Raw genomic sequence first — 15,469 nt, forward strand, 5'->3', positions numbered from 1 at the left:
TAACTAGATCATACAGTATGTACTCTTCTGGCTTCTTGTACTGTATATAATATCTCCGATTCTTCCACCTTACTGTCTTTGTTACTGCAACACAGTATCCGTCTGATGATTGTATCACAATATACCCACCCATTCCACTACTGATGGATATCCGGGTCATTTCTCTTTGTGGACTCCTATGAATAATGCTGTTATGAACATTCTTACGTCTTTTATTAGACCTGTGCACTCCCTTCTTCGGGGACGGTCCTAGGAGTGGAATTGCTGGGTTGTCAGGAAAATGGAGGTTGAGTTTTGGTAAATCTCTCCAGAGGGTTTTCCATAGGGTTGCACCAAGCCAGTTGCTTTCTTAACTTTTCCCACTCTCAGTTGGCTATTTAACTTTCTGAGTGAGCTAAGCCCAGTTGTCCACCTGCTCTCCAGGTTCCATGTGGCTCTTCTATCCTCTCCTCTTATCTTTGTCCTGGAGAGTTTACTGTCTTTGCAGTATGTTGTGTGGAAGGAACAGAGCTAAGTGTGTTTCCAATCCGCCATCTTTAACTCTTAGGACCTGAAGATGGCTTTTAGCTTTCAGTCTCACCAAACATGATCACTCTCAGGTTTTCTCTGAGTCCTTTCTGCTTAAAGGTTTGAGAAAAACAAGGTTTCATTGCTCTCAGCCTCTCATAGCTACCCCAGACATTGTTTTCTGCATTCCTCATTTCCAGCAAAATGACAAGATGATTTCTGATTCCATGGCTTTATTAGACATAAAAATCAATAAAGAACACAGACTGAACGTATACTTTGTGGGGTTCTTTCCCTTAATTTTTTGTTTCCTGAGCTTGCTGTGTTCAAGTCCAGGCAAATCTGAGTACCCTAACATTTAACCTTGTAGTTTCCCAAGCCTGTGTTCCAGGTGTTCCCCACGCCCTGGGACTTCTAAAGCATTTTGGCCTAGGAGGCACAGTGGAACCTTAAGTTGGAAATTAGACTGTGTTTCCCCCAAAGAACTGAGGATGCATGTTGGCCCCCACCCACCCCCTGGGCTCCTTCTAGGGCCCCCTTTCAGTGCAGAGATGACAATAGGCTGGGTGGGGATGACGGTGAGGAGTCCTAGACACCCTCTTTGCTCACAGTGGTGGTGACCATAGCCAGCAGACAAGATGGCAGACAAGATGCTGCTGAGCTCCCAGACCTAGAATGTCCTATCCATTTACCACTCAGGCCCTTCCCCGGGAGAGCTGACCCTTTATCTTCTCCTTACCCCCTTTACCCATCCTTCTTGCATCACAGAACCAGCAAGACCATAGTACACTTCATTTGATGTGGTTTTACTCACTAGAAGAGTGTTAGCATGAGGAGGGGCCCCAATCACCTGGCCAGGCAGAAGCAGGTGTGTCAGGATGCAGTAATGCCAGTGCTTAGCACATGGTAAGAATTTCATGATAGCTGACATCATATTTATTACTTCTTCTCACAGAGTGAGCTTCTGAGTCTCCTAGGAGAGTTATTTGCTTTGCTTGGTCAAACTCAAACTGTGACCTTGGCTCACCTTACTCTTTCTTTGGGGTCCCAAGAATATATTCAACCTGAAGACCCTCCATCTTTATTTCCTCTGCTCCTTCATATATCAGAGATATGTTACCCTAAAACCATTAATTTAGTACATTTTCCTTCTATTAATGTAACAAATAATATTTCTGAGTATAGATAACCACATAATTATACCTCCACCGAACCTCTAATCAGATGCATTTAGTGTATTCATTACTTCACATAATACATTTCTCTCTTCTAGTATATTAAATTTCCTTGTAATCATTGTTACCTATGGGTATAAATAATGGTTAGGTTCTTATGCTAACTGGTAAGAGCATTTTTGAAAGGAAGGAAAGACGCAGAAACTGGCAATACTAACAGAAATCTCAAATATTTTGCTGGAAAGGTAAACATTGCAGCTGGGAAGAGAAGCATAATTGTAACTTTTATGTAGTTCAGTGAGTACATTCATCTGTGTTGGGGATTAACTGGGTTATTGTCAGCCTGAGATCTCATCGTCAGTTAAAATGTTATTATCTGTGACAGATCCTAGTTGAATTCCAAGCAGCCAGTTTATGAGCAAACTTTAGCACACAATACATTTGCAAAGTGAAAACTGTTCTAAGAGGTTTAAAAATTTTACAACTCTAGTGTCTTTACCCTCTTTTAAAAAAAATACTGCTGGATGCTACAAGGGGGACAATTTGCCAAACAACAAACCTTTGCGGGATAATACATCTGTGTTATAATGTTTCTAAGTACAGAATTGTGATGAACTCAGAAAGTGTAGAGCGTCCTCTTTATCGAGGAACTGACGTTACTCTGCCTGAGTGGAAGCCTTGAATAAAAGTGGCTTTGATATCCAGAGTCTCTCCTACAATTCCAGTGGCCTCCCTGATGCCTCTGGCAGCTCTGATGATTTGGTCAGAGAATTAGCTGCTCTGTACTCCCTGTTACCAGTGGCTGGGATGCCTGTCTGCATGATTCCCCTGGATACATTTCAACAAGTCGAGAACTCCCCGATATCTGACACACTTCTGGATGTCCTAGCCGTACCTCGTAAACCCAGGGGTCAAGTTGTTTGTTGTTGAAAGGCTGTGAGAGTTATTTGCTCTTTGCCATCAGTCAGTGGTTCCCTGACGGGGCCTGTGAGGACGGTCCTTAGCATCGAGTGGAAGTGTCCTCCCTTTCCCAGCACCGGCAGAAGCCTTGTGTACTCATTCAAAGCTCTGTGAAGAAGGGACCACGTTTGTCCCCTTCAGCGCACTACCCCGGGCCCATGCGACGTCGTCGTTTTAGTTCTCCATTCATTGAAAATAGGTACAGCAGGTTTCTACTTCTGCTTTATACCTGGACCGTTAAGTAAGAAGTGTCACGGTGACAGGACAGTGGTCATGTTGAAGTTCTTACGCTGGTGCCCTGGCGGATGGAAACTCACTAATGATAGCAAGGGGCATGTTCATAACTGATTGTTGCCAAAAAGAGCATGTCTGGTTGGTCACAGAGATTTAAGGCACCTGTCTCCCCACTCCCCAGATGCTCACTGTGAACACCCCCCAGATGAGTTCCCAGTTCCCAGGCCAGCCCTCCATGGCTTGGCCCTGGGCTCCATGCAGCTCAGCTCTGGGTCCCCATTCCCCATTGCCTTCCCTTTGACTGCAGTAAGCCCTGGTTTGCTCATCCGTAAACCATGGTAATAGAACAATGAATTGATGCTATGTGAATCCAAAATAGCATGATACCAAAAAAAAAAAAAAAAAGGAAAGGAAAGGAAAGAAAGAAAAGCCTCTCTATGCTTTAGCTTTGAAGTAATACAGATCCCTTCAAATTAAACATGTGTCAAGAATCATGTCATTTTAGAGCTGGTGAAGCTGGTGACGAGTAAATGCAAAACTTTTCACGCTCTTGCAAAACGTCAGGGACACTTCAGCTGCTAAGCCAATTACACCATTCTGCGGACCAGGCAAGTGTTATATTGGGCAGGGCTCTCAGAATGCGTCTGTTGCACAAGATGCCACACGGTCATCCATCCGTTGCACCATCACAGGGATTATGGGAGGATGAGATGGGATGAGGGCTAGGAATCTGAACCCTGGAGTAGTTTGTGATTGGGCGAGGTGGGCAGTTAGACAAACTGGAGACCTGGCTGCGAGGACGGATTGCAGAGGGGCACCCGTGGGAGCGAGGGGCCGGGCTGGAGGCCATTGTAGGCAGTGAGCTACAACCAGGGGAGAAGAACCGTGGTCCTGCCTTTGCTGTGACGCAGGAAGGATAGGTAAAGGGGAATTCAAGAAGACAGAGGGTCAGCTGTCCCAGGAAGGGCCTGTATACCGTATGCAGTTATCAAGTGTTAGGATTTCAACATACGAATTTGGGAGGAAGCATTTCAGCCCATAACAGGCAGATGCGGCGACCCATTGCAGCTTCACAGAGTAAGCAGTAAGCTGTGCCTTTACTTACCTCAAGTTTGGCTACAGCTCTGTTAGGAGAAGAGACTTTAGACACAGAGGAAGTGTGTGTGTGTGTGTGTGTGTGTGTGTGTGTGTGTGTGTGTGTGTGTGTGTGTAGTAGTAGTAGTAGTACTAGTAGTAGTACTAGTAGTAGTAGTTGGATTGCAGCTGGATGGAGAAGCTGCTGAACCTTCTTTTCTTCTCAGAAAGCCTGGACTGAGGAAGAAGAGTTCTGAGGTTGCCCAGCAGAAAACCCACTGCTCACATTAGGGAGAGAAGGGACAAGAGGGGGGTGTTCTGTGCCTATCCCAGTGTCTTCCTGGCAATTTCTGCACTCAGCCCATCCCAAATTAGACCAAATTCATACATATCTATCAAGTATCTTCACAGTGCAAAGAAAATGCTCCTGGAGACCGCTGTTCACCACACGGCCGGGCCTTGGGGCCGTGTGAAATCCCAGGCAGAAGCAAGCCCCAGGGAGCCGGGCCAGGCCAAGAAGACTGTGCAGGTGTCACGGGATCTGACCACCTTCCACACAGGAAATCCTTCCCCATCACACACTGGTTCGTCCTCGTCTCCTGCCCTGCCCTTGGCTGGAGGAATCATTTGGTTTGCGAGTGATTGCTCAGAGTGTGCTTACTCGAGGGCCATATTGATTTTGTTCTTTTCACTGCGGCCTGGGTCGAGCCCGGAAGTCTGCTCTAGGTGCCCCTGAATGAACAGCCTGTTACATCACCAGACGTGCCTGCTAAGGTTGCCCCGCTATTTAATTTAAATTTTCCTGACGGTGGTTGAGTAGGAGTATCATTGGCTCTCATTTGAGTTCTCGTGCCTACAGGGATTAGGGAATATAGAAGTCTTATTTTCTGTAAGCAACATCCGTCCTTGTCAGTTTGCTACAGAGAACATTGGTTTGCTTATTGAAAAAAAAAAAAAGGAGAAAAATCTTCCTGAACTAGTAAATAGATTCATAGCACTGTTGAAATCTATTTGCAGCATCTGTTATTTGGACAGCCTCCACAGAGAAGAGAAAATGTTGGGAAGGTCTCAGAGGTGGATGGTTTTCATCAGTAGTTTCCGGGTGGAATTCTGCCCTCACTGCATTTTGCTTGCCGGGATGGGGATGGTTGAAGGGGATTGGAAGCACGTGGGTTCACTGTTCGTTTCTTGTTCTGTTTTCTTCTGTAGCCGGGTTGTACTCTCTGAGGCTTGGAGGCAGCTTCTGTTCTCCTTAATCCCCAAAAGGGGAAACAAAATATGTTTATTATGGTGTTTTGTGCTTGGCAGGTAAGCACTCAGGTTTTATGGTATCTGCCTGCACTTCTCGCTGAGATGTACTCGAAGTGAAGCACCTTATTGTTTTCCCTTCAGAAGATGGAGCCCTAATCTGTTGTTGAACTTTAGGAGTTCTCTAGGTATTATGGATATTAATGCCTTACCTGATGTATGATTTGCAAATATTTTCTCCCATTCTGTGGTTGATACTCGCGTCTTACTATGCACAAAAGTTTTTAACTATCACAAAGTCCATTTTGTCTGCTTTTTCCTTTTGTTGCCTGTATCTATATCAGTCTGGCAAATTTTATATTGAAACAGAGCTTTCGATTTTTACTTCTAATCTATTTCTCCCCCAGTCTTTTCCACGTCAGTAAATGACATGACTAACCTCCCAGCTGCTGAGACATGGAGAATGATTTTCGAGTCCTTCCTCTCCTTGTAATGAATACGAGGACTCCCATTGTTTCTATCCCGAGTATCTTTCAAATATTTCTCTTTATACCTCCAATTCTCCATTGCCAGTCTATAGAAATACAGTTAATTTTTATATATTGACCTTGTGTCAAGCAACCAAGCCAATCCCCCTTATTAATCTAGAAACTTTATTTAAAAAATAGATTTTTCAGGGTTTTCTATGAAGACAGTTGTGTCTTCTGAGAACAAGCAGTTTTATTTTCTCTTTTCCAATCTGTATGCTTCTTATTTCTTTTTTCTTGCCTTACTGCACTGGCCACAACTTCTAGTGTGATGCTGAATGGAAATGGTAAGAGCAGACATCTTGGCTTTGTCCTCAGTCCTGGCAGGGGAAAGCATTCAGTCTTTTACCATTAAGCACGACATTAGCTACAAGGTTTTTGTGAATGTACTTTATCTAGTTAAGGGTGTTTACTTCTCTTCCAAGTTTGCCAAGAGATTTTATCAGACAATGTATTTTAAGGCTTTTCTCAAAACAAGAAGATAATCATCTCTGCCTTAATGAATATTGACAGTAATAGGTTACACATTCCATGTTACCCCATCTTATTGAAAATTCAAGGCTAATTATGATATAAATAACTATTTTGTAATTATCTTTATAATGATTTTTACCTCCTGGTTTTATTTTAAACTCCTCGCATTTAAAATTTTTTTTAAATAAATATTTTGAACACGTCACAGCTTTCCACACTGCCCCCATCAGACCCATCCAGGGTTCTTCTCATCAGTGAGCAGGTCCTCTGCCCATTTTGTATAAGTACCGCATGCTAACCAATTACGCCACTGGAGCTTCTCTCTGCCCATTTTGAATTGGATTATTTGGGAGGTTTTTTGGTGTTGTATAAGTTCTTATATAATTTGGATCTTAACCCCTTATCAGATGTATAATTTGCAAATATCTTCTCCCATTCAGTAGATCATCTTTTTGTTTTGTTGATGGTTTCCTTCACTGTGCAAAAGGTCTTTATTTTGACATGGTCCCAATAGTTTAATTTTGCTTTCTGTGTCCCTTGCCTCAGGAGACATATCCAGAAAAATATTTCTATGGCCAATGTCAAAAAAATTACTACTTGTGCTCTCTTCTAAGATTTTTATGGTTTTAGGTCTCACACTTAGGTCTTTAATCCATTTTGGGTTTATTTTTGTGTATGGTGTAAGAAGGGGGTCCAGTTTCATTCTCTTGCATGTAGCTGTCCAGTTTCCCCAACACCATTTGTTGAAAAGACTGTCTTTTTCCCATTGGATAGTCTTTCCTCCTTTGTCATGGATTAACTGACCATAGAAGTTTGTGTTTATTTCTGGGTTTTCTATTCTGTTCCATTAATCTATGTGTGTGTTTTGGGGCCAATTCCATACTGTTTTGATTACTACAGCTCTGTAATATAGCTTGAAGTCTGGGATTGTGATGCCTCCAGCTTTGTTCTTATTTCTCAAAATTGCTTTGGCTATTCAGGGTCTTTTGTGGATCTATATGAAGTTTAGGGTTATTTGTCCTAGTTCTGTGAAGTTCACACAAACAAATGGAAAGATATTCCACGCTCATGGATTGGAAGAACCAGTATTGTTAAAACATCCACACGACTCAAAGCAATCCCTATCAAAATACCAACATTTTTCACAGAACTAGAACATTATATATAATCCTAAAATGTTAACGGAATCACCTTTTCTGAGTCATTCTTCTCTTCTTTCCCTGCCTCTCTTTCTGTCCTTGCTGTGAAGTGCAGAGCCCCACTTGATCCATAAGAAACTCATGGAAACTCTATATCCTTGGCCAAGTTAACGTTTTTTCTATTCCTGATGCTACTTAGATTTGGTTTTGGCCTTCGCTATAGTATTATGACTTCTTTAGGAAGCGGTACTAAGATGTACTATCAGCTATGCTAATAAATACTAAGGGATTATTGATACTCTGACCTAAAGAAATCCTGATATACACAAATGAAAGTGTGTTGAAAATAATGCAAATGTTTTCCTTAAACTTGGCTTTTTGTAATCGAGAAGTTACTCCTTCACTTTTGAATTCTTACCTAAAAATTATTTATATCCCTGGGGAATGTTTTCTTTCCTTCAGAAATGATTTATTGATTGCTATGTGCACACTCTGAGTCACCGGTCAAAAAGGGAGAATTCAGTACATTTGGGTGTGGGGGTGGAAGGAAGACAACTAACATTTTTGCATCCCTGTTCATACTGAACTCTGGAAATCATTATCTTGGTATGAATCCTGACAGTTGCCCTCTGAGGTATGGAGCCTGTCATCCTCATCTCACACATGATGAGACCCAAGGCTCAGAGGAACCAAGTGACTCACCACTCACCAAGGCCACATGGCTTGTAAGGGGCAAGAGCCAAGGACCAAACCCAGGTTTCCTAGACTCCACCTCCAAACCATGCCTCCATGTGAGGGGTACAGAAAGTTCTGGAAAAGCCTCACTAGAGAGGCTCATATTCAACCGAGGGGATCCAGAGAAGGTGGGTTTCATCTTTTTTTAACAGGTTATTGGGGGATATTTGTGATTTCCCCTAAAGCAGGATCCCTCTGAAGTTTGGAAACAAACATCCTATTACTATGTGTAATTCACAGCTCTTCCCTGTAGATTGCTTGTAGATAAGGTCTCCTTTCCAAGTTTTGAGTAAGCCTTTCCTTTAAGGTGCTTTTTTCTATATGGTCATTAGCTAATTGAACATTCTTTGTGTCTGACTCAATCAGTATATGAAGCGTCGTGATGAAATGCCCTTTGAAATTCAGGAATGGGAGACACTGTGCACCCCAGTGTGTTGTAAATCCATGTTCTGTGGGTCAGGACAGCTGGGAGAAGTCACCCAGGGAACTAGGACCTTAATTTGTGACCAGGACCCTGTAATGAGAGGCATTACAGTGAGCTGGAACAGTGAGTTCAAATGCAGACGCCCCCACTGGCTGTGAAACCGAGGTAGTATGAGTACAGCTCTTAGAACAGTGCCTGGCGCATAGTAAGTGCCAGGTTAGTATTGGCTGCTCTTGAGTATCACAGTAACCCCAAGTAAGTATGAATGGAAAGAAGGGAACATTAGTGGCAGCTTTGGGGTTTCTAGAACGCTGGTTAAGGAAAGTAGTGATGAATTAGCCTTGGTTTATGGAGTCCCTTTGAAATGGTTTATCATGTTCAAGGCCATAAAGGATTCGTCCTCCCTGTTTGTTGACATGGGAAAAGAACTGACCAGTGGGGTCTTAGAGGGGATTATGTAAGTCAACACAGACGCCCACAGTCTGGGTTCAGCTAAAGAAGCAGCATCAGTCCATCACCCCTTCAAACCAGGAGCCCCAGGGCCAGCCCAGACCAGCGAGGAGGCAGATGCTGGAGGTGGGCAAATGCCCAGCACCACCGAGGGAGGGGCCTCCTAGTCCCTGGTGCCAGGCAGGACCTGCTTCTCCCCTCAGGACCTCTCCCTGTGCGGGCCAGCCAGCTGACACCTTCTCCAAGCAAATTCCACTGATCCTAGAAATTGGGATTGCTTGGAAATGCAGCTGCCTGACTGGCCTCTCCTGAATCTTCTTTAAACCTTGGGATCCTGGGGCTAAAAGCCCCTTTTTAAAAAAACAAACTAACAAACAAACCAAGAAAACACTTTAAGACAAAATGGAAATATTACATAAGCTTGGAAAAAGGAAGGAAGGAACTTTTAAAATGTAGTATTAAGGGTTTTGAACCAAATGTGGAAGTCCCCCTCCCTCCTGTTTCCCAGATTTAACCAGAGTTACAGTTCTCTTTATGTCTTTGGAGAAGTTTTATCCATAGTATATGAATATGTGTGAGCCTTTTAAAAATTTACATGTGTTTTTTTCCTCCATGTCTTACCTTTTTAACTTAATATATTAATGATTTTTCTAGTGTATCAATGTAGATCTACCTCTCTTTTATTTTTATTTATTTATTTTATTAGAATGAATTATAAAGCTATTTCAGTGAGATATGGAAATTCTAACCTCTTACACAATACCATAGCTACAAGTGAAATGCGCACCAAACTTGGCATAATTACAAGGAGAAATGGATCAGTTCACAGTTACAGCGGAGACTCAACCAAGATTCCCTGAAACTGACACGGATCAGTAGGCCAAAAGCAAGGAGTAACAAATGACACAGGAGACTTGAATTACACCATAAACAGGTTTGATTGAGGGGAGATACGAGGAGCTCCGTATTCAACATTTAGAGAATGTACATTCTCTACAAGCTCACACAGGACATTTAGAAAAATGGGCATATACTTGGCTATAAAGGAGATCTTGCCACTGTTAACTTTTTATAGTTGTAAGTTCTGAAACAGTTTTGTCTCTTGCCTCTGTTTCTTTCCTGAGTTAGTTCTACCCATTCCTGCTTCACGTCCGCCTATTTTATGACCATCTAGACTGAATTCCTCTCTGTTAGGTTTTCCTTCTTAACTGCAATTGCTTTGTAAGGACCCTTTTTGCTTTCTTTTAAATTCATGATGGACACGGACTATTGGGTATAATTTTCATCTGCTCATGGCAAGGTTTTTCAGGTGAGTTTTCATCATCTCTAGGGAGGTTGGGCTGCTCTTCTCTGTCATCCTTTTCCTTATGCTGTCTGTGCATAATGTTGAGCATGTTCCTCAGGACTAACGTGGTGCAGGAATCCTGTCGTTTCCCCACCTTGTTTTTCTCAATAATGCTTCATTAGCATCTGATACGGACAGTGTGCATCCATCATTTGCTGGGCCAGCTATCTGACTCTCCAGTTAGGAGGGAAGGATTTGTGTCTCTGGCTCACAGCTTGCCCCAGTAATGAAATCAGTGCCTTAGACATAGTCAGTACTCAATAAATATTTGTTGAATAAATTAGCACAGAGGAGCTCAAAAAACAAAACAAAGACAAAAAAGAAGACAGATCCCAAGGGCACCCGGGTGGCTCAGTCGTTAAGCATCTGCCTTCGGCTCGGGTCATGATCCCAGGGTCCTGGGATCGAGTCCCACATCGGGCTCCCTGCTCAGCAGGAAGCCTGTTCTCCCTCTCCCACTCCCCCTGCTTGTGTTCCCTCTCTCGCTGTGTCTCTCTCTGTCTGTGTCAAATAAATAAATAAAATCTTAAAAAAAAAAAGATCTGGAATTGAAGTGGTCATTTCAAATCCCATTCATTAAAGTTTTAATACATTATCTCCATACTGAATCCTGTGTGTTTGGGGTGGGGGAGTGGTGTGGGGAGACACACTTAAGACATTGAGCCCTTGCATTTTTACACACCGTTAGTGGAATATAAAGTACCTCTTCCCCTTATGGGCGGGGGGAGTGGGATTTGGCAAGATGCATTTGCCAGTTGATCTGGCCGTTCGGATTCTAATAATTCTCCCCGTAAGGGTGCTCGTGCAGTCTGCAAGGCCACAGGTATGGTAAGAATAACTATAAATAGCAGTTGGTTTGGGGCTAGTGTTCAAAGTTGGGTCCACACACATGATGACCCACTGAGATGGGACAGAAAAGCTACAACTATTTATATTTTTCATCTGAATAAAAGAAATGAAGCCTTACTAACATTTAATATTAGAATAACTCCATATCATCACTCAGTCAGCAGTGTTTGGTCACATGACCACTTGGACACTGAATTCCCAAGGCATCCTGAGAGAATGGGGGCAGACAGAGGCTCCCACCTAAGTTACTGATTTGCTTTTAACACACAGCTGCTGTTTGCAGTTTCCACACGCGGGTTGAGTGTGTTTCCAGACCGTGCTCTCTTACCTCATGTTTGTAAATGCATGGACAGCCGCGGCTGTCTCAGACGTGACCCTCACTCTTGCAGGGATGCCCTGGCGGAAGGAGCAGACCGCGGACCTGCAGCGGGTGCTCGCGCGCGTGGACAGCGACATCCCGCTGGTGCTGGTCAGCGGCAACCACGACGTGGGCAACACCCCCACGCCCGAGACAGTGGCGGAGTTCCAGCGGACCTGGGGGGACGACTACTTCAGCTTCTGGGTCGGGGGCGTCCTGTTCCTCGTCCTCAACTCTCAGTTCTGGTACGATGCCTCCCGATGCCCCGCCCTGAAGCAGGCGCAGGACCAGTGGCTGCACCAGCAGCTGAGTATCGCGGGCCAGCGCAAGTGCCAGCACGCCATTGTCTTCCAGCACATCCCGCTGTTCCTCCACAGCATCGACGAGGACAACGACTACTTCAACCTCACCAAGTCTGTGCGGAAGGAGGTGGCCGAGAAGTTCATCAGAGCAGGTAGTGACCCGGGGCCCTAGGGGCTGGCGGGGAGGGCCGGCTAGAGAGGAGGCTTCCAGATCCTTCTTCCACCTCCTGCAGCCTGGCGAAGGGTGGAGAGGATGGGGCTTTGGCCAGAACTAGGTTCTGTCCCCACCTCCACCCCCCACTGACAGTGTGGCCTCAGACCAGCCCTTCCAGCCTCAGTGTACTCATCTGTAAAGTGGGAGTAGCAGAAGGAGCTCTGTCATAGGGTGGTCATTAGGATTAAAGGACAGGGGGCCTGTAAATCATTACAGTAGCCCCTGGCCTACAGGTAGTAAAGTTGTGGCGGCTGCTGAGGATGGGGGTCCTGCAGGGAGGCAGTCATTGGGGGCAGAGGGGGTCTGACTGTGGCTGTACTGACTGCAGGAGAAGGGATGATGCCAGAGGCATCTTTTCTCATATCTCTGTTGAGCAGGAACTTGCTCAACGGCAGGTGATCTTTAAGAGCCCAGCTTTCCGCCGGTGTTAGATGTAACCCTGGGAAGTCCTGGGACATGGCAGGTCCTGGAGCCTCCTCATCAGTTTTCCTAGGATGAGGACTGAATTCTCCTCCAGAACCAGGAGAGAGAAATGTATTTAGTCTGGTTTAACCCACTGTCACTTATCAGCTGATGACATATTTGACACGCGTGTGCACACACACGTGCACACATGCACACACATGGTGTACTGGTCCGCACACCCTCCCTCTCCCCTCCTGGCAGCACCTGCAGTGTTGCTCTCATGAGAAATGGGTCATTCTAAGCCGCTTCCCTGCGTGGCCTGTGACTTGGCAGGATTCCGGTTCTGACAACTGCTGTGTCTCTTGTTTTGGTTTTAATGCCTCCTTTCAGATCCTTCCAGAGTGTACTTCATCAAACGCTTCTAACATTTAAATACATCCATTTATTTGTTAGGAGGTAGGGAGAGGGAGGTGGTGGCCTGACCTGGTAGCAAGCATTCGTTTAAAAAAAAAAAACACTCTTCATCTTTGAGCATTAAATGTGTTCGCATTTCCTTATGAAATGTACAATAGGCCCTTCTGTATTTTTGAGACATTTTACAAAAAGCTTGCATAATTGGAGACATTTTCCAACTGTTCCATGGAGATGAAGTTGGAAAACTTGTATTGAGGTCTTTGAAATTTCGTGCCATGCTTGAGTTGGTGCAGAAAACCATTTTGATGACAAGGAAATGAAGTGTCACGATAGCATCAGCACCACCATGGAGACTATTTTGTAACAGAGAATAATGCCAGAGAGAACATTTAATGGCAGTGAAAAGGTTCTTTTCATATCAAACGTTAAATGATGCAAATGCCATCCCCGTGACTGCTCTTTGTTCTCTGCTCCTGTCAGCCACATTCCTGAGTGGCATGTGGTTCTGGGTTTCCCATCGCTGGAGGACCACATGCAGCCCACACGCACCCCCAGATACGGAGACCTGTAGACCCTTAGAAAGAGAGAGCCCACAGCTGTAACAAGGCAGCCCCTCGGGGGACGCCTGCTGCCCACCCACCAGGAGCCTGGCGTTGTATTCAGGATGTGCCAGCCACCTCCGCTTCAGGCCTGCAGCTCTGCAAGCTCAGGAAGGATTTGTCAGCACAGCCAGAGCTGGTCTGTGTCTTGGAGGTGGGCTCCGGTTGCCCCAGCTCACAGATGGATAGCTACCTGCAGGATGCCAGGTGATTGATTTACAGCGAGACTGAAACCCTCCCCCTCAGCCCCAGCAGCAGTCTCTTCCCGTGGGCCGGCAACACGGGAAGCCAAGTGATAAGCAGGAGCTTGCTTGCTCAGCATGAGCCAGAGCAGAGGAGCTAGTCGTCTTGTTCCGCGCTCAATGGCTTCAGGCTCTGGAACGCTGACGGAGCCATCTCCAGTAGGGCCTCCTTGCCCAGAATACTCTGGATATTCCTAGTGCCTTTAGCATCTCTCCAGACTGTCCACTTCTTGAGGCCACCATCTGGGTCATAGCAGCAGCTCCACAGCGCCCCTCCCTTCTGGGGTCCCCCCACCCCCAGGACGCGGCCAGCTCCCCACTCTTCCCCATGGGGTCTGCCTCTTCCATTTCACCTGGCCGGCTACTCAACTTCGGCACCTTCTGTATGAGGCGCCCCCACCCCTCCTGGGTTCTTCCTCAGCTTTCCTTGATCCCAGCAGACTTGTATGTGTTGACTCATCTCAGTCGCCCAGTAGACCTGGCTCCTTGAGTGTGGGGATGCAGCTGTGGTCGTCTCTGCATTCAGGACACCTGGCTCCAGTCTTAGCTCATAATCAGCACTTCATTAGTATCTGTGGAGTGAGTGAAGAACCGACATGGCCCGTTTATTTGTTTAGCACCCACCGTATGCCGGGCACAGAGCAGCCCAGGTCCATGCTCTCACGGAGCTCCCAGGCCAGGCTTTTCCAAGGTGCGTTCCAAGTGCCGAGCACACGTCCCACAGCATCCGAGCCCCTCGTTCTGGGGTAAAGCCACTTGTGTGCCTCTGCCATGATCCACTTGCTGGCTTCCCAGGGCCACACAGCAGCCCATTTCTCTCTCCCCACTATACCCGCCACGCACCTTCATGTATGAGAAGGCATCCTCTTGGCCCTTGGCCTCAGGATCTTCACCTAAGCCAGCTTAACCAGGCAAAAGCAGAGAGATGGGTGCCCTTCCTGCTGTCACCTGTCAGTTTTAGTGGCTTATCAAACCAGGCCCTTTGCCCTATGGCCTTTCAGACCCACAACAAACCAGGGGCAGTATTGGGATGAGATCAGAGGCCAGATGTGGACCAGCTCGGTGGCGGGCTGAGTGACCTGCTTGGTTTGGCAGCACGGGTAGGTAGGCTCTCATGGGGAATGCATGCACCCATGACTCAGTAATGCAGAAGATTGCTCAGGTTACAGAATGTAATTCTTGGACTCATTTGGGAAAGCCAAAAGTTCAAGTGACATTTTGTAAAATTCATTAATAAAGGACCATGATAAAATTGGGGGTAATGGTGCTGTTTAATGTTGCCCCCAGCTTTTCCCCCAGAGCAGTATTATTCCCTAGTACTGTTGCAGTCTCATTTATCTCCTTGTGTTAAAATGCCAGCACTCAAAAATATGTCAAAAGCTCATCAGAATATCAGGGTAGCTTTTAATTATGATAATTGTGTTGTTATAAAATATCCTTTTAAAGAGCACATCCCTCCGCAAACCACCATGGAGGTAAAACCCAGCTTCCTTCCAGCAAGCTTAATGAATAATTCTGAATCATTGTGTGGGATGAATAAATGATTTAATAACGAGCATCAACAATCATCTCTCATTGTTGCATTAGTTTTTCAAATGGGATGAGGTAAATGAGGAGGAGGGGTGTTACCGTACAAATGGGCCACTGTGTGCATGGGGACGCATTCTATGAATCGAAGCCTGCGAGCTTCCCTGGTCAGGTTTCCCTAGAAACGGATGCATTCTGTTTCCACTTTTGAAGCTCAGTGAAAAACCTTCTTTGTGTGCTACAAAGGCGTTGTCAATAGCCGGTGCA

The 15,469-nt window shown here is 45.5% G+C and overlaps 1 protein-coding gene across 4 annotated transcripts in view; it reads left to right on the forward strand.

The window, feature by feature from the left end:
• Nucleotides 1–15,469, forward strand: part of CPPED1 (calcineurin like phosphoesterase domain containing 1) — a 130,000-nt gene that overhangs the window by 55,895 nt on the left and 58,636 nt on the right. For 3 of the 4 annotated variants that reach the window (XM_078074794.1, XM_036099544.2, XM_036099545.2), the window contains exon 3: nucleotides 11,531–11,953. The exons of the other annotated variant lie outside the window; for it this stretch is intronic. In XM_078074794.1, the coding sequence (XP_077930920.1) occupies nucleotides 11,531–11,953 (423 nt within the window). The remainder of the gene's footprint in view (nucleotides 1–11,530; nucleotides 11,954–15,469) is intronic. 4 annotated transcript variants of the gene reach the window in all.

Source organism: Halichoerus grypus, chromosome 6, assembly GCF_964656455.1.
Source record: "Halichoerus grypus chromosome 6, mHalGry1.hap1.1, whole genome shotgun sequence".
Taxonomy (NCBI): domain Eukaryota; kingdom Metazoa; phylum Chordata; class Mammalia; order Carnivora; family Phocidae; genus Halichoerus; species Halichoerus grypus.